The sequence below is a fragment of the Phacochoerus africanus genome, chromosome 2 (genome assembly GCF_016906955.1).
Source record: "Phacochoerus africanus isolate WHEZ1 chromosome 2, ROS_Pafr_v1, whole genome shotgun sequence".
Classification (NCBI taxonomy): domain Eukaryota; kingdom Metazoa; phylum Chordata; class Mammalia; order Artiodactyla; family Suidae; genus Phacochoerus; species Phacochoerus africanus.
In genome coordinates, this window is record NC_062545.1 from 167,941,668 (window position 1) to 167,968,764 (window position 27,097).

Here is a 27,097-nt window from a genome sequence, read left to right on the forward strand (position 1 = left end):
CCAAGCTAGGTTTCTAGGGTCTGTTATCAGAGTTAAAGGCACCCACTCTTAGAGGATATAGGTCAGCATTATACAAACATATTGAAAGTGTGTCATTTCTTAATTCTTCCTATGAAGATTAAAATGATTATTGAATTAAGCACATGGGATGATTTGGGGGGAAGTTTAATCTTTTCACTTCTTGCAACCCTTTAGTCTTTAGTAAGAAACTAGCCATCTAAATTCATCATAATGCTTACATAGGTGATGTGTGTGCAAGAGGGCCTTGCCTGTTAAAACTATCAATCCCTAATACTGAGGAGTTTGTATACTATATTCATTAAGGTATTATAGCTTTTTTGGTAGAAACAACCAAGCCATGAACCAAGTTGATGAACCAAACTCTAGCAGACATCACATTGGGGGTTATCATAATCAACAAATGCTCATGGTCAGCCTACTAAAAAATACTATTTCCAGTGTCATGGAGAGCATATAAAAGTTTACAACTTAGAGTCTTCCTTAAACAAGTGAAATTTACCAGGCATTAGAGATACAGGAAGAGGTAGAATCCTAGGAATTGTTATCAGGTAGGTTGTGATACATAGTCCATTGAATGTATAGGCAGGGAGGGTATGGATTTTGTCCTCAAAATTGTTTTCTGGGACTAACCCCCAACAGAAAAGGAGGAACAATTTGAAACAAGTTATGAAAGGATAAGTAGCTTGGAGTCATCTGTTCACCTGTTACACCATCTCAGATTCCACATAGGAAAACCATGGTTAGTATTGCGTTTTGAGTTGTTCAAAAATGTGAAGAACATATATCTTTCTATTAGAAAAGTAAAATGTCTGCTTTCATCCATCTTGACTGAACTTTTATCTCTCTTTAATTTAGAGTCTCTCACTGAATTTCCTCTTAATGCACAGAATACCATCAAAAGAGACCTTTGCAGTTGTTTTTAAGTGACTTTTAGAGATTTGATTATATACACAGATATTTTAGTTAGCATTGCTTAGAGTTACTGATGGAAAAAATCAATTTGAAATAATTTAGAATATCTTCAAAGCCACAAAATGGATCTGTTTAAATGGAGGGTTGAGGTAGGACTTTCCCTTTGTTTTTTTTTTGTTTTGTTTTGTTTTGTTTTAATCACTTAACTGCCTTATATTTACCATAGCCTAGTTGAACTTATGTTTACATTTTACCCATAGTATTCAACCAAAACATTATTCAGGCAGCATTTTTAGTCTAAAGCAATATAGACAGATTGATATATACACACATATATACAAGCCTACACACACACATATATACATATATGCATACATATAATATGCATAAAACACAAACTTTTTTAAGGAAAAAATGATGCAAGTAAAAAAGCATTATTGAGGAAGGAAAATTATGTTTTAGGACAGCAGGGTTAGAAAGACCAAGCAACGTTTAAAGAATCAAAACAATAGCATTTAGCATGAAATCTACTTTTTATCATCCTTACCCAGCCATCAGAATGAAGAAAGACAGTGTCCAGCTGTAGCAGTAGTTTGGTAGCAGGAGAATTAGAAGTAAAGGTACTAGTGCCTGAGGGGTGGGTCATGAATTAATAATTGCTATGTGGCGGATGAGCCCCGTCAGAAGAGCTGAAAATGAGGAAGTTGCCTTGCAGAGCGCTATCAATCACTCAGTGACCATAACTTCCAGTAATTAGTGTATTTTATGGGCCTTTGCTTCAGTGGCTCGAAAGCACATATGCTCCAGTCACAGCTAAACTTTGCCAGAGTAATATTCCAGGATGATTTATCCTCCTGCTGCACTGGGATATAACCCTATATTAGGCGAAGATTGTGAACTAAGCTGCAATAAAGTGTAAGTTTAGGTACAGTTTGCCCAGGTTGAGACCTCAATGTATCATGCTTTTCAGCATTCATGGTTAGACTACAGCAAGCAATCATTTTTAACAGTAAAACAAATAAAGCAATTAAAGGAACAGCATTAAGATATTGTGCTTGTGAATTACTGTTGCCCCGGCCCCATTTAAGTGTCCACTGTAGTAAACCCATTTCTAATTTAAAAAGAAAAAACCCACTGTATTAGAAACATTTATTTGTAATGCTGTCTTTTTCTCCATTATTATTAGTAATCTGTGGGATAGAATGCAGGACCTACTGAATCGTGGAGAAATGTTTGATTTATTTCTTTGTGCTATTGTGTTTGGGATCCTGACGTCAAAATAAATTTTCTTTTTCACCAGTGGACTCTAGTGAGGATGAATAGTTGTTTTAAAAACATTGGCACATGTTAAGAAGCACTCCTAATAGGAACCTCACAGTTAGGCTCTTTCTACACAAAGAAAACGTTATTTGTGAGCTCTCCAGGGCACTTGGCACTTTTTGTACAGGCGTCATGAGTTATTTGCCCTGGTTCACCCACTACTCTAGAAGTCTCTGGGGCTTTTGCAAACAGGGGCCTTTGCCATTGCCAAAACATCTGTAGAGTCCAGAGTTCCTAGTAATTTAACAAGCTTTGCCACCAACCTACAGTACGACCTTTGGCAAATTAATTAAGCTTCTGGTGCTTCCACTGGGCCATAATTCTGTTTGTATTAAAGAAATCCTTAGAGTTATAGGGAAACGTTATGTGAAAAGAAGTATAAATTGAATAGAGAAAACATATGCATGGTTCTGGTTCTCCTTTTTAGGGTGCAATGTTTCTACACCACTTTTAATGAGGGTTGTTCTTGAATTTCCTTAGACACCAGTGATAAGCCAATTTCAGTAAGCTTGGGTAGAAAGGTGTACACAGTTTGATGCTTTTGTTACATTTATTATTCCATCTTCAATTTGCAATGTATTATATAATATTATACAAGTTAAAAACAATAATAGTAAAACTAATTGTCTTTAATTAAAGGGAATTAGGTTTTGATTTTAATGTATGTAATGCAGTGAGAACTGATAACGTGGAGGGTCCCAAAGGTTATTAGGGCATATTTCTGTTGGGCCTGATGGTGTTAGTAATAACCCTCTTCCTCATAGTTCTAGACATGAACAAATATGTCACTTCATCAGTCTCTGTTACTCGCACTTATGCCCCTCCACAGGGGTTGCAGATTCCACAAGTTATCAGCTAATGGCGTTATACATTAAAAATTGAAGCTTTCCTCACTCCGAGGCCTTTCAAGGCTTTGTTCTTAAGCCCTAGACACTTCGGAGTGCAGCTGCAAACTATAGGCAGAAGATTAAATTAATTTGTAACTCTTTTTTTTTTTTTTGGTACTGTATTACTAAATCCTCCACATTTAATTGAAACCCTACTTCAAGATGCTTTGTGTTTCTGTGTTCTTTGTTGTCAATTTAACCTCTGAAGCACTTTAACACTGGTAAATTGCTGTTATATCCTTCGGATTGTCCTTAAACCATTCAGTGAGAGGACAGTGAAATTGATACATGGGAAGAAAAGTAAAATCTTTAGGGTAGATTTTGAGGTATTTAATATTTATTATGGTCCTTCACCAGCATAGCTTCACATGATTTAAACTCTCTCTCTAGGACTGTGTAAATTGGTCTTGGGATGAAATCTCACCTAGGGAATTTTATGTAATCCAGTAGTTAAGTCTGATTTTTTAAAGTTTCTCTGTGTCTGAATGTTCCAAAGCGGCTGCTGCATTTCTATAAAATGAAGGTTTAACTGCAGTTCACAATCTAAATGCAAAATCCTTAGATGGAAATTTAATTGTGCAAAATGTGCACAAGGTAATTAAGAACAAATTTTAGAACATTTCAGACTATAAAGTCCTCCTTCAGCTAGATCACTGGCTATATTGAAAATGCTTATTTTCAATTTGCAGTTATGCTGAGAAACATAGAATACGTCTAAATTAAGAATTTATAAAATCCAGTGCTCTGCAGTATAACTGTAAATTTAAAACTGCTCCCACATTGTTGATACTCTTGATACTCTTAAGTTGGAAACTTAATCACCAAAAACATATCCTGACTTCGCGTCCTACGTTTGCTTTCTGGCTGCAGTGCATGTTTTCTCTTTACCATTTATGACTTCATGACAATAATTATTCTGGTTACCAAAAGAGGCCATTTTTCTTGCTTTGTAAATAAATTATCTTATACCCTAAATTTTTGTTAAAATACAAACATTTTTATCATGCATTTGTTATTCATTTGGCAATTGTTATAATCACAACCACACATACGAAATTATAAAATTTGGCATATTCAAATACTGCTAACTCAAGAGTATTTCATAGATTATGGTTGTACAAATCAAAGATTGATAAGACAATACAAAGGAACACTCCTAGTTCTACAGTGAAATGTTAAGGGTTCATTGCTATTTAAGTGTGTTACCAACTGGTAAATGTTTTCAGAACATTTTTTTTCTGCCTTTTGAATAGAAAATTTCCCACAATGAACAGTATTTAGCAGTTTGCTGAATCTTAAGTATTTGGAATTAAAATGTACTTTTTAATTTAACATTAAGTGGAATCCTCTCCCTCCCCCCATCTCTACGTCTGCTCCCCCCAAGTAAATAATGCTTTTCCAAATCTTTACAATGTGAGCTGCTCCCCTCCTGGGAATGAAAAGGATGTTAGAGTCCTTTGATGAATTACTGGTGCTTATGTGGGTCCACATTTTTCAATGTACTTTTTTTTAAAAATTGGACTTAAGCTGCCTAAATTTAAATGCTTCTTTTTATAAAGATGATAAAGACAGCAAAGATTTCTATTGGCTTAGCCCTAATCTGTTTGCTTTGTTGTGATTCCTTTTTTTCTCTTCTTTAACTGTTAACCTATTTATAAATCTAAATCTACATACAAAGGTCATTGGTTGGCTGAACTTAAACCATTTTACTCAGTAAATTTAATTAAGAAAATACAGTGCAACTCATAAGCAAATGAGTTTTTTCCTAGTTTTAAACCAAACCACCCTCTTGAGTGCTGATTGCCTTGCCCGACCCCTGGTGATACAGAAACAGGCAAAATTAAAAAGGACATTAAAGCTTCATTAAATCTGAAACACATTTAGTACAGTGACATATCTGCAGGCCATTTCAGAGAAGATTACATACTCTCTTTTGTAAGTTTCCTAATTTGTAATACCTTGACAATAAAAACTGGGGAAATGCAAGTAGATTTATAGACCAGTAGGAGTAAAAGATACAGAATGGCCCCAGGTTTGTCTGTCTGAAATATTCACTCATAGTATATGTGCTCCCTTTTCCCCATAAGAGTTCAGTGTTTATTTTGACTTTTGACAGCCTCAGCCATGTCTACCAAGAGCCCTTTTCCTTTTTTACCTTCTCCTAATAAAACTTTATAAAAATGTTCTAGGGCCTGGCTATGTATTTCCTTCTATTTTGCCATAAGACAAATAGCGTGGAACAGAAACACGGCAGCTGCATTAAACCTAAGAGGACAGAGACATACATGGACAGCAACTCTCTCTCCCAGAGCCTTAAAATGACCGCTTTTGGTGCCAGCCTAATAGTACCACAGCTAGATTTCACTGGTGCAGAATTGGAATCCTTGGCCTGCCGCTGGAGCAGCCCAGTGTTGAATCACTGTGAGAGAGGAAATGATCATTACGCTGCTCCAGTCTAGGACAAGGAACCATTCTCTTTGTCCTCTGATTCAAAAGAGGTCAGATCTACGAAATGTCTTAGAAGCAGTCCTCCCAGGAATGAAGTTGACAAGTAAGACTGAGGTTCCACAGGATATCAGGAAAGCATGCATACGTAAAGCCAGTCCCAAGAATGATGAGTTCACTAGTTGAAGCACCGCCACCTGTTTCCAAGCAGGCTGGTACCAAGAGGTTCCCAGCTGAATTTTCTCTCCCGTCTCTTGCTTGAAGATCTTACAGAGTAAATGAATGACATTGTCAGCCTTATTACCTCTTAATAGTCATGAGAGGGAGCTGAGTAGATGAGTGCACATTTCCTAGTCAGCTGTAGCCTCTCCTTAGAACAGTTGATGGCTTGAGCATTTGAGGCTTTATGTTGAAGAGGAAAGAGTTCACATTTTTCACCTTATCCCACACTTTTTTTCAAAGCCTTCTATTTGTCATTGCTTAGTTCTTTAATCTGCAAGACCCAATGGCCAATGTTGGCACCAGCTAGCTAGTTTAGACCTTAATTGTATGTGTGGTGGGTAAGTTTCTTCGGGTAAGCCATGTGGACAGAATTCTTCCATAGGCCCCAAGAACATGTTCAACATGTACCAGAGTGAATGGTGTAGCACCTATAGAAGGGCTAGAGATAGAAAAGGTTTTCTAATATTTATTAAGCTGTCAGCTTTTTCACCTGAGATGAGAGATCCTCCTCTTGCTACTTTTTAAGCTTCAAATGGAAAAATGTACAAAACTCATAATCCACAGATTAGTGTGATGTTAGGTGACAGCTTTTGATGAGTTGTCCCTGCCTGTCAGTTCAGTGCAGAATGGTGAAAAGGCCGAGTCCACCCATTACTGTCACAGTAGACCACAGTGATTCCCCCTGAGTCAGGGTACATGTTCTCATTGGCCAGAAACATACTGTATTTACAAAATGTATCAAATCAATGACCTGGATTGGGTGGGGGTGGAGGGGGGGCAGTAGTGAGCTTAGTCCCTCCGTGTCCTAATTAATAGCAATGTTATCACGCAAAACCAAAAGGGAGTTTAACATCTGCACGCTCTTTCTTTCACTCTATACTTGAATGGATTAACACCACCCACCAAATGAAATAATGATCTTATAACTTTATATCTTGAGAATCGAGGAACTCTGAGTATGCAAGAGATGAATACAAGATAAAAAAAACTGAGTATTCATACACACACACACACACACACCATCCAAATGAGTGTTGGCCCTAAGTAGTTACCTTACGTGGTCCTATGGTTTATTTGAATTACATTGCTGTTTCTCAAACTGGTTTTAGAATATTAAAAATTAACTTCAGTACCTTCATGCCTATGTGTAGTAAGGAACAAAATATTTATTCTTCGAAGTTGGCTTTGGGGTTTTGGTAATACCCATAGACCATGGAAATAACTTACATGATCAAAAGGCAGAGGGTTATAATTTTAAATTTAGGATAAGATACAATTCTAATAAAATGAAGTAGTTGTTCTTTTGTTACTTGAAATGATTTTAAACACAGGTCCAAAAGAAGAGTTCAGAAATGTTTGGGCAGTGTCAGTGTGTTTGAAAGAAAGGCACAACTTCTCAAGATCTAGAAAAGCAATGTAATACTCTGGAAAGAACATTGGATTAAGTTGAAAGTCTTGGAGTTAGTCCCTAGGCTTCTACTGATTAACTGGAAATGTGGAAATGTCTTCAATGAGACTCTAGGGTTCTAATCTCTAAAATGGATTCATGTTTCCTTGGATCCATTCCAGTTTAGAAGTTCCCTGATGTAGCAGTTCTACTTTGAAAATAGTTACAAATATATAGAAAGGATTTCAGGCCTGAAGATGGGCCACATTATAAAGTTGCAAAATTTAGCCACTATTTTCTTTAAATAAATTATGCTGTGTTTGGTAAATTTGATTTTAATACTTTGTATCAATGCTATTCCTGGTTGAACATTTTGTTTTCACAGGTGAGAATTCAAAGACCAAAATTAAGTGAGTGGCCTAGAAACACATAGCAGTTTACCAATCAAGCAAAGCTGGGAACTCTTAAGGATTCACTTTTCCAATTTCAGATGTAGACCTCTAGTTCCAACTTTGCAGTCTTGAAATGCCATTTTCCCACTAGTAGCAGCTCTTCTTAGATAAAAAAAGCTGACAGATGAAAATAATAGCAAAATTTTCTATTTCATACGCCCCATTGCCCATTTCCTACAAGTCTTCCTATAATACTTGTAACTGAAAATTCTACAGAGCTGTGGACTAGGAACAATTAAGTGTTCCCATTTTACAAGAGGAAACGCCAGCAGTCTCCTATAGTTTTACATCTCTGTCTAGAAGAAATTGTTGTACACTTGTAAATATGAGTAATGCCCGTAGAGCTGAGAATATTCCTAAGGGAAACCACATAAGGGTAGTGTTTAGTCGTTAAAATTAGAACCTTTTATTGGGTATACAACATTGTCTGATGTAAATGTCCATTCTAAATACAACTCTCAATGTAATGACAGCAATGATTCAGTTCATGCATTTGGGGTTGTGAGCTTTTTATATTTGCTGGATGTAGTTCTGAAATTTAGTACTTGTCTGTCTTAAGGAGATCTGCCCTGCATGCAAATCTATAACTAGACAAATATTATTTCCTTTCCCAGCTTGCTCTTGGGAGGTTTCCATATCCTCAGGTAAGATTGTTCATTACTGCTGTTTGCCACTGTGACATTCATTCCTATGTATGAAGGTGCAGGGAGCAATTGTGAACATTTGAGCCACATACAAATAAATCTGTCCTGTTAAATTGAAAAGTGATATCTTAAAGGAGTCATTTAGAAGTCTCTATTGATTTTTGATTTTTTTAAACTCCAGATTTTTTTTCCTCTTTGTTAAATGTTGAAAGCCATCATCATGCTCTTCTTTTGTGTGACGCTGGTGATGTTTTTCTTCATCCCAGCTCAGTACCATGTGCTCACACTGAGGTTGGAAAAGAGGCATAGCCTTTTCTTGATACGTTATTTGAGATTTGGGATTCAATTAGTTATTTGAATTAAAGGATTGAGGTGAAGGGTGAAAATGTCTAATATAGATCATTATTTTTGCCAAGCAAATGGATGGGCCCCCGATTTTATGTGGATATGATTTTGAACATATTCTTTTTAAAAAATATTCCCTTCCTATTTACATTTCTAAGAAAACAAACTGTCCATTACGTTACCATTACTGATGATAATCTCTAGTAATTTCTTTAAGGTTTTTATTATATAAAGGTGCTAGCACTTAAAATATAAAGCTATTTTGTGGTTTGAAAATGATTCCCCAGTGTGTGGGGAAAAATAAGTGAAACGTCTAAAGGGATGAAAAATGAATGGTTTGACTGTTTTCCTCTGGTTGATGCTCACTGTTTTTCTGGCATCTTGGTCTGTACAGGCCAAAGTGCCTGGAGGCATATCTGATTTAAAGGTGGTGTTGGTCTCTGCTCTTTAAGCATCTATTAACTTGCTATTATTATGCAAATAAGTGTTGTATTACACATACTAATTTATGCATGGTTAGATTATGCAGATGCATCACAAACATGGTTATTGAATAATAGAATGGGGCTCATTCTCTCCACCATCCTTATAAGCAGTTTTAAGCAAATTCTCCTGGTACCCATGTGGACGTTTAAAGACTCTCCACACGCTGAAATGTCATCTCCTTTGTATCCTTTTTCTTTTACAGTTGAAGCCATCAGATAAGTGGAAGAGAAATCATCCAAGTTGTTAGGTTCAGGAGTGTCAGTCTCACTTTTCAAATTTGTAGGCTTCTTTGTTTAAACATAATCTTTTCCTTAAAGAGAAAACCTGAAATGTAATCTCTTGGCATGCATGCTCACACTCAGTGAGATTTTAGTGTATGCAGCTTTGCTGTTTAGCTCTAGGTAGCCCATCAAATTAAAATCACATTTTTCAGGATTTATAGCTCATTAGAATATTTATCTTGGTAAGCCTCTTATTCTGTCAGTAATTTTTAAACAAGTCACTGTTTGACCAATTTTTGCAATCCCCTAACATTTCGTAAATGAGGAGGCTCTGTACAATGTATCTCTCAAACAAGCCTAAGGAAAAAACTTGTAAGCCATCCTAACAAATGCCAAAGATTGAAAATGTAGCTGTATTCTTGAGATTAATAGAGTGTCATTGAGATCTGGTAAGTGATAAGTGTAAGAAAAAGATTGCCATTGCATTTGATAAATGAAGCTTTTGAAGGCTTTGGTCAAATTTGGGAAGAGGCTGTGTACCTGTGCAGAATTTTTTTCTAGACCGTTAAGTATTCATTTACTTGACCAGTCAAGTGCAAGTTGGAAAATTCTAGCATGCTGACCTCCCTTGTTAGCAATCACCATTATGCCAGAGTGAAGGAAAAATTTTGTATTCCTCGAATTGTGACACAATATTATCTCCAAATTGGGACTTTTATTTCAAATAATAGAAACAGCTTTGATGCCATCAGGTCTGTTTCCCAGGTCTTTCAACAGAAGTTTGTGCACTTCATTGCTAGAATCAGTAATGACTTTTGGTGGAGGTGGCATTTATGTTACAGACTTTGTACTATAGCCTGAAGATTGGGAAAGGATACTTTATAAGTTCATTTTCTACCCTTCCCTTTTGCCCTCAAATAAAGCACATGAAGAAAATCGTTTGTTTTTATAGTATTGCAGAGACTGGATTATGAAATAATACCCTTTCTTTGGCCCATATTTTCTCATTTGAACTCCTAACCACTCTATGAGATAAACTGAGCAAACAGAATGGCTGATTTGTTCACTGTTGTACTGTAGATGGTTTGATGCTATGTAATCCCAAATGGAATAGACAGGAGTGAATCACAGACTCAAGATTGGAAAGAGATCTCAGACATCACTGAATCAAACTTCTCTACAGTATCTGTGCAAAGCAAACAGTTAAACACCTGCAGTGATAGGAAACTCACTAGTTTACAAAGCAGCCATAGAGTCAGAGCTTTACTTATCAGGCTGAAGACTGCCTCATCTTAATTGTTACCCACTGGTCTGGTCCTTAAATACATGAAATATTTTCATATATCCTTAAGATCTCATAGTGTGCATCCTTTTTGTACGCACAGCTGGGGACAGTGCCAGGGTGTCACTACTCTGAACTTGGAGTCAAATCAGAGCACCAGATCTCAGCTGTCTTCGCTAGTGACAAGCTGTGAAGTCTGGCCTGTTCAAAAGAACTCTAGACCAGGAACCAGAAGATTAGGATTAGAACCCAGGTCTACCACAAACTTCAGTCACTGCAGGCCTTAATTCATGTTTTATAACTCTTTGAAGCCTGTTTCCTCATCTCTAAAATGAGCATCCTGATACCTGCCTTTCCTATCTGATTAGAAGTATGCAGATCAAATGAGATTATGGAAAATCACAAAGGGCCACCCTTCTAGCCCTGATGCTGGGCTGTAGCACAAAACAGATTTTTAATTGTCAGCTAAAGGTTGCAAAAAGGATGTGCTTAGACTCCTGCCAGCTGCAACTTGAGCCGAGTGTGAAATAAGCAGAGAGGAAAGAGATGAGGAGAGGCCAGCCTCCAGACTTGTCCTTCCCCCAGCCCAGCATCAGTGCTACTGACAGCGTCGTTAGCAGCATCTCTTCCTGCCTGTGACACAGTGTGTATCTGGTGGGGATGCAGATGAGGGAGAGGTGTTGGGAAGATATCAGGAAGAGTCGGTAGCCTGGGACAAACATAAAGGTTAAGGGACTGGATTGTTTTTGGTTGAGATAATCATTCTCCATGAATTTCATTGTTTGGGGGGGTTGGGATTTTGTTATTGGAAAGTGCTATTTTATCTTTCTTTAGACCTTAAAGTTGCATAGCCTCATTGGTATGCAGTTTAGGGCTCTATGGGGAAAAAAAAGGTTAGGTAGGAGCCATTATAAATACAGTCTTATTACTACAGCTTATAATAGGAAGAACAATAATGTCTTGGATTCATCTAGCGCCTTTCTGACATCAAGCTCCAGAGCACTTCCTGTTAGCTGACTCAGACTGTACCTCCCACCTGCAGGGACTGTTATGTCTAGCTTCCAGGTGAGCAGAGTGAGCCTCAGAGAGATGAGGCACCTTGCCTCAGGGATGAATGGGTACACTTAGGCTAGGACTTGCAGGCAGCTAAACCCAATGACTGGCGCTGTGAACTCTGCATTTGGTTGGCTGCTTGCACCACTGACCTTCTTCCCTCCCAGCCCCACCAAGCCCTTCTCCCCGCTCGGCTCACTTTCTCTGTCCTGGGGAGGCCTCCTGTGTAGATGAGAAATACTGAACATCAGAGATTGTGCCATGGTAGACAATGACAAGACTATTCCCTAGAGCCCCTTTGCTTTTCTTACCATGTGTTTAGCAGAGTGACAGGGGATCTAGAGGGCACCAGAGCTCTCACTGACCCCAGTAGTTCTGGATGCCTGTGAATCATATTCTGCCATAGCATGATGAAAAATCGTGTCTTTAAACATCTAGCAAACAGATAGTATCTCAATTTCTTGAACAATTTAGCTTTAATAGTAATCAGGAAAGATGTGCAGGTCCAAACAAGGATTTGAGCTGTGAATAGTTAATCATGTAAATCCAAATTCAGTTGACTTAAAAAACATGATGGCGGGCAATGGTTTGTTTAATGACACCGTAATTTAGGAGAAATGAAAAAGATTGCTTGCTAAAAATTGTCATCCTTCAAACTTTATAACAGTGCCCTGCATTAGGGTGATAGTAAATCCATTAAGGAGACTTCTCAGGGGATGTGCCAACTCTGGCTTTGGAAATTTGATAAGCAAGATGCCACAGGAAATTGAAGATAATATAGAGACAAATGTATTTAAGGTACTTTTGCATGTATAAAAATGTTCTTCTTCTTTTGGCTACATTTCCCAATCTTGGTTAATAAATTACATCAAAATGACCTGAAGTTAAAAAAAAAAAGGAAAAAAATCTGAGCAAATAGTGCCCCTGGTATTGTAAAGCTTTGAATGTTTTCACACCCCATTAATTTATTACTTCTCTTTCTTCATCTTTAAATTTCATTTTTTTTCAAAAATTCCGACTCCCCGCTGCTGCAGTGATTTTCATCTTGTTGTTAATTTTCCCTGCTCCATATGGAGCTCCAGACATTTCACCTGGAGGCTGTACTAGATTTTGCTGTAGTGATCGTACTTCCGGAGGCCAAAACTGTCATTTAGGGTTCCTGGTGCATCTGTCTGCGCCAGGCTTTTCACTGGCATGGGAGAGTGTGAATAACAAATTGGATGCACCTGAGATTCAGATGATTAGTGTGTTTTGTGAGTCTCCACGACTTGTAAGCAGATAGCTCTGGGCGGGGGGGAGGGCTAAACAGCGACTGTGGGTGAATCTGTACTCACACCTTACATTTGGGGCTTTGCAAGGGAAGTGCAAACATCCTAGGCAGTCTGAGTGCAGAGAGAGTAACAAATATTTCATCCTGCCTTGTCATTGATTAGAAAAGAGCCTTTAATTTCATTTCACCCCATGTTGTGATTAATTTGCATTCTTTGTCAGAAGTTAATGGAGTTTTTTATGGTTCACTCTGAAATCCTTGAAGACATCAGACTTGATCTGATGTTTATACAACCGCCAGCGGAATTTTTTCGTTTGATTGATGGCAAGCTTGATGTTATTCCAAACGGCTTTTTAAGCTGTTTTTAAGAATTATTTGAATAAAATGCAAGCAAGATATTGTTGTAACGATCAAGATTATCTGTTAAAAATCTGTTTCAAATAAAGAAGATGATAAGTAGTAAAAAGGATCAAAAACATGAGATATAGTGAATAGTGATGTTATTTGTTAAAATACTTAAGAATGGCATTCAAATAAATTATTGTGATATAGGGAGATCAGCTTTATAGAAAAAACATACCATCATCTGGCCAAATAAAATAATTAAGGCTAAGGTAGAAGGAAAGTCTGGATCTTTGGAATTAAAAATCTTTACTACCAATTGGCAATTCTCATTTATTCTGCCACCTTGGGCCACCAATGTACGAAATAGAGATCTTGTGTTCTTAACTCAAGGAGACAAGGTCTGTCAGGCCTGTTAGCTGAACAAAATGATGACATATTACTTGTCTCAATAAAGAGGCATTCTGAAATCCCAGCACAAGTTAAACATAAGTGGATAATAGAGGATTTTAAGTGAAAGACACATATTCTGAATAGTATAATGACTGGCCTTTGTCACAAGATAGTACATAAATGAAAATATCCTGTTGTAAAAAGCAAAATACCCCACTTGTTCACGGGTAAGAAGAATGTGTGTTCACCCCCTGTACACTGTATATCAAAGTATGAAGGAAGCTGTAGGTGGCATTTGCACAGAACCCCCTGCTACCAACCAAGGAAATATGTTTTGCAAATGCTTTTTGATTACTAATACCATTTGTTTGATTTGAGGGCTTTGCCTTGCTTCAGCAGATTCTTGCTTTGCTGTGATTGCTGCTAGTGAGACTACTCATAGGTCAAAAAGCTACTTATTTGAGCACTTTCATTTAAAACAGATTAATTTATTTGCTGTATCTGAAAGTTTGCTAAATAATTGGGTGGTTTTAATTGAAGTTACTGCTTTCTGATCCTTGTATTAACAAGATCTAAGGTCCTTTTTATTATATGCAATCCATATTATTGACCACAATTGCCCTTTTTTCATTTAAATGTAAGCAGCTTGGCAAGTAGAAAATATTTTGTTTAACATGGCTTGGATATATGTGTGTGTGTTTCTATTGACAGACTATCTTTTAAACATACATTTATTTTGTAGTAATAAATCATGCTCTGGATAGAGTATTCATCTCAGAATAGAATAGAAAATACATATTCTTCAGACTATTTTAGGAATTCCTGCTATAGCACAACAGGATCAGCATCTTGAGAGCCCCGAGATGCAGGTTCGATCCCCAGCCCAGCGAAGTGGGTTAAGGATCCGGCATTGCCATAGCTTCGGCTTAGGTCACAACTGTGGCTTGGATCTGATCTCTGGCCCGGGAACTCCATATGCTGCATGGAGGCCAAAAAAGAAAAAACAAACAAAAACTACTTTAAAATATTAAACATTTTTCAAAAGTTAATGTCACAGTACTAGAGTTTTTACACCTATTTTTATTCATGTTTTAAAATCCTTTGAATATATTGTTACTGATCTTAATTTTGGTAATTTAATATTATATTCAATGTTAAAGTCACATTATAGCTATCACTATGTATTTACATATTAATGTACTCATTTTGCCTAGACCAAGCTAGAATTGCAAAATAAAACCTAAAAAGTTTGCCTTCTTTGAAAAGAGGTGTTTAGAATCTGTCCTTTATTGCAGGACCTTTTTGAAATTTGAACACCAAAAATTTTAGTAGAGTTTAAGTATCTGGGTTTTTTTTGTGTGAGGTCTCTGGTCAAAGAAAAAACCAGCAGTGTCTAATTACCCCAGCTTCAAGTTCTAACCTTTAATTGACCAGAGTCCAAAAGAGTGATGTGTGTGCAGTTGTTGTTTTTTTTTTAAAAAAAAAAAACAGATTTCTAGCCGTGTTTTGATTCATTCTTTTTTTTCCCCCTCACTGTTTGGGATATAGACACTTAAAATATACTGATACCTCAAGCCATAAAATCAGATTTTATGTTCCATAAAATGCAGAGGTGAAATTTAAGTGACATGAAGATGTTTGCTGATACACATTTGCTTCTTCCCAGGAATTTTTTTTAAATTGCCTATGTCAAATTCTTCGCCCAATATCTATCTCATACTAATCAAGAGATTTTATAATTTTATTTGCTTAGCCTATGCCAAAGACAGAAGGAGGTATCCTAGTATATCTTTAGAGCAGAAATGGAAGAGAAGTCATCCTCAAAGTGAGAGTAGCTTAAAAATGTGAAACTTTTCCATTAAAGATAAATTACTTGTTAATACTTCAGTTGAGATATATGTAGTTAGCTAGCAAGGTTAGTGATTCCTGTCTTTTTTTTTAAAGCACTAACCCAATGTTGGTTTGATTTTATGCACCTTCTAAACTATTTTATGACATATATCTCAGTCTAATTCAACATGTATTTGTCATTGAGCATCTACTGTCCTGGTACTCTGCAAAGCACAGGGAATACAGAAATGAAACAGATGTGGTCCCTGCTCTTAAAGAGTCTAATGCAGTGGGAAGAAAAGCACAAACAAATGGCAGCTGATATAAAAGGAACCCTACAAGACATGGTATGCTCTAGTCTCAAAAGTTAGAGGTCAGCTCATTTTAGGAAGCCATGGTTTCACAGAATAAATGATGCTTGAGCTGAGGCTCTCTGGCTAGCAGGATGGAAAAGAACTTTCCAGGCATTCTAGTCAAAAAAATAATCATCTGCTAAAAGATAAAGGTCTAAAGCAGCATGTTGTATTTGGTGTCCTTGTAGTAGGTGAACTTTAACTCAATAGGTTACTGCTGCTACTATTATTTTCTTCTTTTTTTAATGGTAACACCTACAGCATATGGAAGTTCCCAGGCCAGGGACTGAATCCAAGCCACAGTTGTGACCTGTGTCAGATCCTTTAACCCACTGTGCTGGGCCAAGGATTGAACCCACGCCTCTGCAGCAACCTGAACCACTACAGGCAAATTCTTAACCAACCCGTTGTGCCAGAGCAGGAACTCCACTACTGTTATTTTTAGAGCCCTAACAGTTTGGGAATTTCCTTAGATGACTTTTAAGCAACTCTGGGAGAGAAATAAGAAAGGGGAGGGAGGAACGATAGAGGAAAGAGGTGCTATATCAGGACAGAGATGGCATGTGTAGCAGAGACCAGATGATGGAATTGGCCTTGAGAATTTCATGAACTCCTCTGAGATGACTGAGAGCCAGTCTGAGGTTGGAAATCATAATTTTAAGATTTCTGCCCCTAAGTTCATTTGGCACATGCCTCTGAGGGGTTCCCTGCCACACTTTATGAATTTGACTTGGCACATCATAGGACATTTTCTAGACTGCTGGGGACTTGGGGGGTTGTCCTGATCAAATGAGCTAATACCTAAGAGAGCACTTTGAAAAATATAAGGTGGTAAACAAGAGCTAGGTAATATTAGTATTATTTATATTTCCTGAAGGTACTGTAGGGATTTATCTGTGTAACTCTGAAAATATATGAACATGTCTCACACCAGGTAGGACTAAAATGAATTACTTTTCTGATCCCATAAGAGCCTTCCTTTACAGTCTTTCTTTTTTGAGTTATAATTTGTCATTCACAATCACGATCATTAATATATAGAATTAGATGCAGAATCTGGTTGTTTTTAATTCAGTAACTGAGGACCATGATTCTTTTACTTTTTTTTTTCCTTTTTAGTCTTTTACAATTTTTAAATAATCACTTTAACCCAGAAATAGAAGTTTGAAGTAATGAATTTGGTGCCTAGTCTAGCTTTTGGGAGCAACTTCACTATTTTTTTCCCTCTTAGACTTTGTGATCTGGAAGGCCTTCCATTTTCCCCCCTTTGGTTTCATGGAATCATAGAATTTCAGGATGTAAGGAGATCTTACAATGGTATAATCCAATTCCTTTTATTTTATGGAGGAGGAAATGGGGGTCCCTGGGCATTAAATGACTCTCCAGTGATTACCAGATATTTGGCAACAGGATCAAACTGTTTCCTACTCTAGAAGGATGGGGTTGGGGGAGAAAGTGATATAAGGCATCCAGAGGCTTTGAACCCAAATGGCTATCCTTGTTTTACACACCCATCCACTCAAGTTCTGCCTCCAACTGGTGTGTCTGCAGAGATGGAAATTACTGTCCCAGGATGCTCTATACCTGTCAGGTAATTGCTGATGGATATGGATCCCTGGGGCGGGGGAGGGGGGGGAAGTGATCCTCGACAGCAGTAGTAGCAGCAGCAACAGACAAAGACATCAACTTTTATTGTACTCCAGTGTTCTGCTTATCACCATTCAGAATAGAAAACTTGGGTAGATTTGGGGCTAGGGGCTCATTGGCATCCAAGTTAAAAAGGGGGCAGACCTGGCCAAGCTTTGTTTGAGTACAGATTCGTTTTTAGACGTCTAACAGTTCTGGATTAATGCCTGGGGGGTTCGGGAATTCTTCCTCAACTAAAATGTTAATGATGCTAAGAACCCAGCCCTCTTTAGTGCCAATAAAACAGACAAGCTAAGTTCATTGAAAAATCAATGAGTTGCCTAAAAGGAGCAAAGAGCTGATTCGATTTAAGACTGTAGAGTGCCCAGGACACACCAGGTGAAAGGAGGGTCCCAGGGACTGCTAGGAGCTAAGAAAGGAGGCAGTTGTCTGTTTATACATAGAGCCAAGGTGTCATCCCTAAGGAATTTTGGGAAACTGAGGTAACCAATTAGAACCAAGTGTGGAGTCTCCTGTACACTGTCAAGGTCTATAGGTGGTGACCACCATCAGGCGAAGGAAAGGAAAGCTGGGGATTAGAACGGTCTTATGAGGAAAGAAAGACCAAAGAGGGTAATGGAGCTTGTCTTGTTTTCTATTCAGAAACATGTTTCAGAGAGCACCATTCTGGGTGTGAGGAGACCTTGACTAGTTAAGTAAAATACAGTAAACAAAAGAATGTTCCTGGCTCCCAGCCTTCCTCTAGCCCCTGCTCTTTGGACAGCCCTCTGCCTATTTCATAGCCAGGTAACTGGAAATGCTCAGTGACTCAGGGCAGGAGCATCCGGGGGCAGTAAGTGACAAGTCCAATAAGTGACAAATTAAATCAGGGTCAGTATATGGTTTCTGCCCGGCCACACACTCAGAGCTAACCTTGGTTCTGGTCCTGGCTGTTCCTGTTAGTTGTTTGGCCATATTTCTTTTCAGACCTCAGTTTCCTCATCTGGAAAATGATGGAGGTGGCCTAGGTCAGTACAGAGTCGTGAAAAGACAGGACATAGGGTAGGTGGGCATCCACTCCCTGACACATACACACATGCATATACACACAAGCACATTATCTGTTTAAATGTGTCTAAGTAATATCTTGTGTGAACTAAAAGTTATTTAGTAAACAGCGTCTGAAAAATGCTGTACTAGATACTTCTGTGGTATCCTTTCATCTTATTTCCTCTTTTCCACACCTTCAGCCACCTTTCTCATCATCTCCCTAAGTCCTCTCTCAGAGTTTACCGAAACCTTGTTTTATCTATATCAGAATATGAGATGTGAATCAAAACTCTGAAACAAAAATCAAACTTTGTGTCCAGTTCATTCTAGATCTGTGATTTGTTTAAATCTATTTTGAATTTCCACTCAAGCCGGTAAGACACATGTTAATTAACATGGTAATGTGTGACTGTATTTCAGTTTTTTTCCTTCCAAATCACATACGAACCTTATATTTAGATGCCATGGCAGCTTATCTCAAAATCTCAGCAGTCCAATGCTGTCAGATATATCGTGGTTTAAAAAGAAGAAAAAAAAAAGGCGGTGTGTATAGAGTCTTAGCTCACAAAGAAAACCTGCCTTGCAGTGCCTAAAAATATGACTTGAGGGTATATGTGTAGGGGGGTGCTATCTTAGAAACTTACAGCACCCTGAATCCAGTGAATTATATTTTATCCCAGTATTTATTGGCATTTAGAAGTGAGTGCAAGCCTTGTGCTTAAGTCTCAGCTCTACCACTGAATTTCAGGGAACTGAATAGGTCACTTTGTTTTTGTGGACCAGCAATTATATCTTATCCATTGTCTGAGTCCTAGAGTCTAGTACAGTACCTGGCATAGAGTTAAGTACGTCATAAATATATATGAATTGATGAATTGATAACTTAACCTAATTTTACTTTTTAATGTGTTAGCATAGCACTTTTTAGAGTCAGAAAAACTAAGAGTCAATACACATCCTTAGCCTTTAAATTAATAATTTCATCCCCTTTTCTTCCATGTCCATACTTACACTCTTCCCTGTCGGCATTAACACCTGAAGAATAGAAGCTTCCAAGGAGATATGATAGTTATCTTCAGATGTTGGAGGATTCTCTGTAAGAAAGGACGTGGATTTGTTCTGTTAGAAGGGAAGAACTGGAACAGGAGGTAGAATGGTGAGAAGGCTCTCTATCACTGTATTCAGACCTTGCCCAGTTAGCAGGGGTATAATGAAGGAGCGGTTCAAGGGTCAAGGTGGCGTGGAAAACTAGGTCAAATTAAAAAACCTTTCAGATCCTTTCAGACACCAAGAGTCTATGAGTCTACTTCTGTGTTGGGCTGGCCTTTCCTCAACCAAACAAATAAAAGGCTGTCCATTACAGGGGAGAGACAATAGTTAGAAAACTTCATCAGACTTGTCTATATTCTGTAATTGGTTTAATCATCCACTCATTTTGACCCTCAAATACTTTGTCATTCTTTTTCAGCCCGAGGCTTTTATACCTCTGTCTTTCTCTTCATTGAGCCAACTATATGATGTGACTATCAAAAATATGAATACAGGGAGTTCCCATTATGGCACAGTGGAAATGAATCTGACTAGTGATCATGAGGTTGCACGTTCGATCCCTGCCCTCACTCAGTGGGTTAGGGATCCAGAGTTGCAGTGAGCTGTGGTGTAGGTCGCAGACACAGCTCAGATCCTGCGTTGCTGTGGCTGTGACACAGACTGGCAGCTGTAGCTCCTATTCAGCCCCTAGCCTGGGAACTTTCATGTGCTGCGAGTGCAGCCCTAAAAAGCATGCATAAATAAATAAATAAATAAATAAATAAATAAATAAATAAATAAAATGAATATATCTTGTGAATGCACTTGCAGCCTCCATGAGACTCTACTCAGTTGTGTATAGTGTCCAGAACATAAGCTAGGTCAAGCTATATATGTTCAGCTATGGGTGTCATATTTTATGAAGAATGTACACATATGGCACCATATTCAGAGAAAGTTGACCTCAAAGGAGGAGAATGTGAAATTATGCCTTCCAGGCTGCTTTCTGGTTCAGGTTAACAGAAAACCCAACTCAAAGTTGCCTCAACTACAACGGGAGTTTATTGCGTAACTAAAAAGCTAAGTGTCATTGGTTTTAGGTTGAACTTTATCCGGTAGGTCACTTTGGTCTCTATTTTTAGTAAGTGTATCCTTTCACAGACCAAGGATGGTTATTGGGGTTCCTTGGGGTGACCTGCTTCTCAGTTTAGAAGGGAAGGGCAGGTCCCTTTTTCCCACAGGCAGCCAGAAGCCCTGAGCTTCAGTTTGAATGGACCAGTTTTACTTCCAGGCTTTTAGATGATGCTGACTGGTTTAAACCTGAACTACATGCTCCACCCTGAAGGCTGGGGTAAAGTCATCTTCCCATGAAGCACACAGGCTGCTTAGGGGCAGGGATGTGTTGTTAGAGGGCCTTTACTAATGGAAGGGAGAAGGAGAGAGGTCAACCAAACATAGCAAATTATCCTAGAAGAAAATAGGATGTTGTTCAGGAGAGAAAACATTGTGGAGACTGACAACTATCGTCACACGTGTGAGGAACAGTTATTAGACTTAATCACTACAGCTCCAGACCATGGGCACATCATGTAGAAAGGTGTTTTTGGACTCAAAATAATAAAGAACTTCCTAACATTTCAAGCTACCCAAGGTAGAATTGTTGGAATCTCATCACTAAGAGTCTTCTAGCAAAGACAAAATGCCTGTCTCTCAGGAATATTATAAAGCAAATTTCTCACGGGAGAGTTCCTGTTGTGGCTCAGCAGGTTGCAAACCCAGCTGGTATCCATGAGGATGAAGGTTCAATCCCAGGCCTCTCTAAGTGTGTTAAGAATCCAGCATTGCCATGAGCTGTGGTATAGGTCTCAGATGCAGCTTGGGTCCAGTGTTGCTGTGACTGTAGCTTAGGCTGGCAGCTGCGGCTCCAATTTGACCCCTAGCCTGGGAACTTCCATATACCACACATCCAGCCAGAAAAAGAAAAAAAAAAATTCTAATGGAACAAGGAATTGGACTGTGTGACTTCTAATATCATTCTGGACCCTGGCATGTGGAGGATTTAAGCTTTTAGAGCTGCAAACTAAATGATAGCTCCAGAAAAACTCTCAGACATTTTGACATACTAATTTAACTTCTGCTGTAGCAGGTTTATTTGACTATGAAGAGTAGAATTGTCAACAGGCCATTCTCAGAAAAAGTTACACCTTCCCCTCCCACCCCCTTCCCATAGTAGAACAGATATTCGGTGGTTTTTTGTTGTTGGTTTGGTTTTTTGGGTTTTTTGGGGGTTTTTTTTGTCTTTTGTCTTTTTTTTTAGGGCCACACCCGTGGCATATGGAGGTTCCCAGGCCAGGGGTCCAGTCCGAGCTGCAGCCACCGCCCTATGCCAGAGCCACAGCAACAAAGGATCAAAGCCACGTCTGTGACCCACACAACAGCTCATGGCAACACCGGATTCCCAACCCACTGAGTGATACCAGGGATCGAACCCACGTCCTCATGGATGCCAGTAGGGTTCGTCAGCCGCTGAGCCGTGAAGGGAACTCCTAGAACAGATATTCTTAAGCTAGATTCTGAAATAAGACCACACTTTGTTGGAGCAAAGAGAAAAGTTTGATACAGCAAATGTCTAAAATCTTTGAAAGGCAAGTCTTTAATGGACTCCTTGGCCAGACCTTGTACCATTGGGGAAAAGGTCAGTTTTTAAATTCACATTGGTCATTTTGAATTGTCTTTCTAAGCTCCTGTTTTTCTCACAGAATTCAGGTCTAAGTACTAAAACTCTTGGAGTTCCCTGGAAGCTTAATGATTAAGGATTCAACATTGTCACTGCTGTGGTTCAGGACACTGCTGTGGCTTAGGTTCAATCCCACCCTAGGGAACTTCTTCATGCAGTGGACATGGCCCAAAAAATTAATTAATTAATTAAAACTCTCATTTATTTGCCCAAGTGATGATTTACTCTGGTTCCTGTATACCTCTATGGAGGAGGGCATGAACTATGTCACTTTTAAATTCACAAAGGGTAAAAGAATACAGACTGACAATCAAGTTCTTTTTTTCCTGCTCGCTGACTGGCAGACCCAGCATATGAATGATGTCGTACTGTACCTTGGTGCTCCAGCTGTTGTGTGGTGTGTGAAAATGCTTTGTCCTTGATGCTCAGGAAGAAGTGAGAGCCAAGTGATCTAATTTATAGCTGTGATGATATTCTGCCTGGTCCCATCTGAGCTGTGCCCTCCTCTAGGCATCTTAGAGCCTTTCTAGCCCACCCAGTTCTTCATTAAAGTCAGGGATGTCTATTTTTAACTTTTCAGAACTGGCCACTGCTGAATGCCCTGGCTGGAGTTTGGGATATAGGGCACGGAGAAGGTGCCAGTGAATTGGATCTTAGGGTGTGAGAATCGTAGTAGTCTTTTACACGGTATTGAATAGCTCCTTAATAAATCCTCTCACGACTTATTTCTTATTTTCATTTTGTTCTATACAAGTTAGGCTAACAGATTCAGAGGCATGATTAGAACTTGACCAACAACAGAGCTGATGAACAGGGAGATAGGATGGCACAAATGAATTTTACTTGTAAATTTTATATTATTATAAATGATATATATATTATTAATTTCTTTTGTCTCATGATGCACTCAGTATCTAAATATATCAGTTTGCCAAAATTCTCATTTGTAGTTAGCCAGGGTCAGTTTTGTGCTGTTCCTTTTCAAAAAAAAAAAAAGTAGTCCTTTGTTTGGGAACTCTTAAGTTAGTGGTACTAAGCAGTGTGTATTCCACATCAGTTTATGGTCATGTGGAAGTGTTTTTTTTTTTTTTCTCTCATTGAAGGCTTTTTGAAAATTGGGCACTTTGTTTTTGCAAGTTATGATGAATTGAAGGTAGTGTGACCCTAGGTTTTAGCACCCAACACCGTGCCAGATAGAATCTGATGAATGCCAGTATCAGTTCTCGCTCAGAAAAAAAAATCATGGTGCCTAAATGGGAAGCTTGGGGTGGGAGGGTCTTTGCGGCCCAGTAGCTAGCTCAACCTTTGCTTCATAGACAAGAGCCCTATGCCTAGTGAAGAAAGGGAGCATCTGAAGCCATAGAGATTGGACTGGAATTCCAGGGATCTTGCTGACTCCAAAGTATATGCATCTTTTTCCCACACTAAGCAGCCTCCTGAGTTAGCAGTCAGTTCTAGGCCAGATTCTATCTGTGACTTTGGGTACTGCTCCCCTCTGAACCTCAGTTTTCCTAACAGCACAATGAGTAAATTAAACTAGATCTCAGAGGTCCCGTCCATCTCAGAAGTTTTAGGTCATTATTCTTCATTTAGAATATAAAATCTCAGTTTGCTGTAATCCTGTTTATCTTTAGCCAGAGTTATAGCTTAATACCTCTGATATGAAAAGAGAGTCTTTGCAAAATAGCTACTGTTCCTTAAATTTGAGGTTTAAAAAGAGAATAGAATTCAACATTGAAAACTACAATGTGATGCCAGTATCACAACAAATAAAAATGATATTTTTTTAAAATTCCAACTGTATGATTTAACTTTATATTTTTTCTATTTAAAAGAAAATAACACAACCTTGAAAAGCAGTAAATATGTAAAGAGAAAATTTGTCAGCTGATATTGGAAGATCTGACCCAGGTTACACATAAATCTCTCAGACAAGAGCTGCAGGGCAAGCCATAATTTCCGAGAGTAAAAGAGAAAATGAAAGCTATAGCTAGTGCCTTCTCTAAGTTACGTAAGTGGATTCATTTTAGTTTTCTGATTGTGCTTCTGAATATAATGTAAAAGGGCTGATAGCAAGGTCCAGTTTACCTTTGTTTGTGAAAAGGTACCTCTACATAGATAGAGACATAGTACGAGCCTTCCAAAGTTGCTTTTTATCACCAGAGTCATTGACTAAATAGTTGAGGCCTCATAAGCAAACTTTTGCATTGGCAGTTCCCTTTTCAGGTTTGTTTTCTTGAGTCATAAGTCATGTTATAGGAGATTTTCTGTTGCCAACTGTGTAGTCCTTGCAAGGAAATACAAGGTAAACATTATGTCAGTAATACCCTAAGACCTAACTGGTATTTAGGCCTGCCTGTTGTGAAGTCATTGTTCCCTATTTAAACACACAAAGGTCTGTCTTATATTAGAATGAGGCATAATTGTCTGCTATTAGTGTGGCTTAAAAATCTCAGATCTAATGGCTGGTGAAAGGAAAAAAAGCTTTGCCCAGAAGAAGGAAGAGGTTTATTTAACTAGTGTTCCAAAATGCTACTAGTTCTAGGTACTGATTAACAAAACATATGACTAGAGCAGTTGTCATTCTGTTCTTTGTCCTCAAGTATTAGTTAGACCTAGAAAACTCAACACAAGCTGAATGTACAAGCAGGAAGGTGGACTTGGACAGAGGAGTTATAAACAGCATCTCATATGTTGGGAGGCGCAGGCAGTACATCAGCCCTAACAGTGTTATCGTGTTCCTCTGAACTCTGCTCTCCCAGCTAAGCATTTGGAAGGCAGACCCAGGATAAAGAGAGGCATTCACGAAGCTAACATTTTATATTGAATACCCTTAGTACCACTTTTAATGTGCTATAAAACTAGGGGCTTCACTTTTTCATGAACTGTGTGCAAAAGCAGAGGCAATGACTAGAGGTTGACTTCGCTTGGATCTGTTTTATGGTCTCTGCGCCTGTACAGTAATGTGATCTTGAAAAAGGTAAACAACAAAGAGTTTAGCAATGAAAAATATGCCTAATATAAATACAGTCGCGTACATGGCAGTTCAGAATTTGAAAAATATGACCATGACATTACATTTTCTGGTGGAATTAACAGAGGAACAGAATATAGCCTTTAAGGCAATATATCTGAGACAGAGAAAGGAGATAATACATCTAACTCTATGGTTTATGTGGCATTCATATAAAGAAAAGCACAGTAGCTTTATTTAATTGAGAAAATGAATCAATTACAATGATGTTGCATCATCAAATTCTTGTGAAATAGAACATATAAGTCACTGCATTGTATAACAGTGTTAAAAAGTAATTGAGTACCTTAAGCATTTTGAATCAATTTCAGGTACTGGCACTGCTACCTTAATACAAAATTTATGAAGATGATTTCATATAATATGTTGCTATCAAAACTGTGTAATAAAACCTGGTAACAACATCTCTCCTTAAAAACCTGGGCAAAACAGTATGGTTATAAGATCATAAAGCAGACTTTGATATTGCTGTTCCTCCTTTTCTTGTAGTAAAGAGCAAGCATTAAAATAGTACAATTTTAAGTTGTCTTAAACCATGCTTTTAACCCACAGAATAGGGCAAAGTGGAGTCTTTTCCTAAGGTCTGGGTTCATGAGGAAAATTTCTGCTCTCAGTTCATTTAGTTCACACAACTCATGTTAATGGGAACAAAGTCTCATAATCCATGGCTGAATTCATTTTGAAGCATATTTAAAATGTTTGCCACATGTTTTCCTCAGAGAATTTGAGGAAGTTCTCACTACTAATCCTCCTGACTACTGTAAATTTGTGAAAAAAAATCCTCTTTGATGTCAAAAATGGATTTCTAATTCTTTGTTCATTACGGGTAACTTTCCTGTTGATGTAGATATCTCACTAAGAACATTTCAGGGTGGAGGCTTATCCATTTGTACTTGAAGAAAAAAAATATAATCCTTAAACAGCAAGGAGGTTAATATGCGTATTATTTAGGTCTCCCCTCCCTGACTCTCCTTATGTCCAGGTATCTGAGGTTCCTCCACATCCATGGATTCAACCAACCAAGAGCAAGAATAAGTGGGTGCCAGGAGTTCCCATCCTGGCTCAGTGGAAACAAATCTGACTAGTGTACATGAGGATGCAGGTTCAATCCGTGGCCTCATTCAGTGAGTTAAAGATCTGGCATTGGAGTTCCCGTTGTGGTGCAGTGGTTAACGAATCCAACTAGGAACCATGAGGTTGCGGGTTCGGTCCCTGACCTTGCTCAGTGGGTTAAGGATCCAGCGTTGCCGTGAGCTGTGGTGTAGGTTGCAGACACGGCTCAGATCCCGCGTTGCTGTGGCTCTGGCGTAAGCCAGTGGCTACAGCTCCGATTCGACCCCTAGCCTGGGAACCTCCATATGCCGCGGGAGCGGCCCAAGAAATAGCAAAAAGACAAAAAAAAAAAAAAAGATCTGGCATTGCTGTGAACTATGGTATAGGCTCGCAGCTACAGCTCTGATTCTGCCCCTAGCCTGGGAACTTCCATATGCTGTGGGTGCCAACCTAAAAAGAAAAATAAGAGTGGGTGCCGTGTTCATTTGAGATAATACATGAGAAGGCGCTTTTTAAAATACTCAAGCTCTAATTGGAAGGGTCTGCCAATCAGCCATATGGATTCAAGAGAAATACAGAAACATGGCCTCTGTCCTTGAGCAGCTTGTAGTCTAGCTGAGAAGAACCCACATGCCATAATTGATAATCTATCAACTTTACCATGCCAAGTATAAACACATGCAAATCCAGTTGCTTTTAAGTG

The 27,097-nt window shown here is 38.5% G+C and overlaps 1 protein-coding gene across 5 annotated transcripts in view; it reads left to right on the forward strand.

Annotated features, from left to right (window-relative positions):
• The window catches only part of MAP2K5 (mitogen-activated protein kinase kinase 5), a 273,914-nt gene that overhangs the window by 182,357 nt on the left and 64,460 nt on the right, over nt 1-27,097 (forward strand). For 4 of the 5 annotated variants that reach the window (XM_047767144.1, XM_047767146.1, XM_047767148.1 and 1 more), the window contains one exon: nt 8,261-8,290. The exons of the other annotated variant lie outside the window; for it this stretch is intronic. In XM_047767144.1, coding sequence (XP_047623100.1) covers nt 8,261-8,290 — 30 coding nt within the window. The remainder of the gene's footprint in view (nt 1-8,260; nt 8,291-27,097) is intronic. 5 annotated transcript variants of the gene reach the window in all.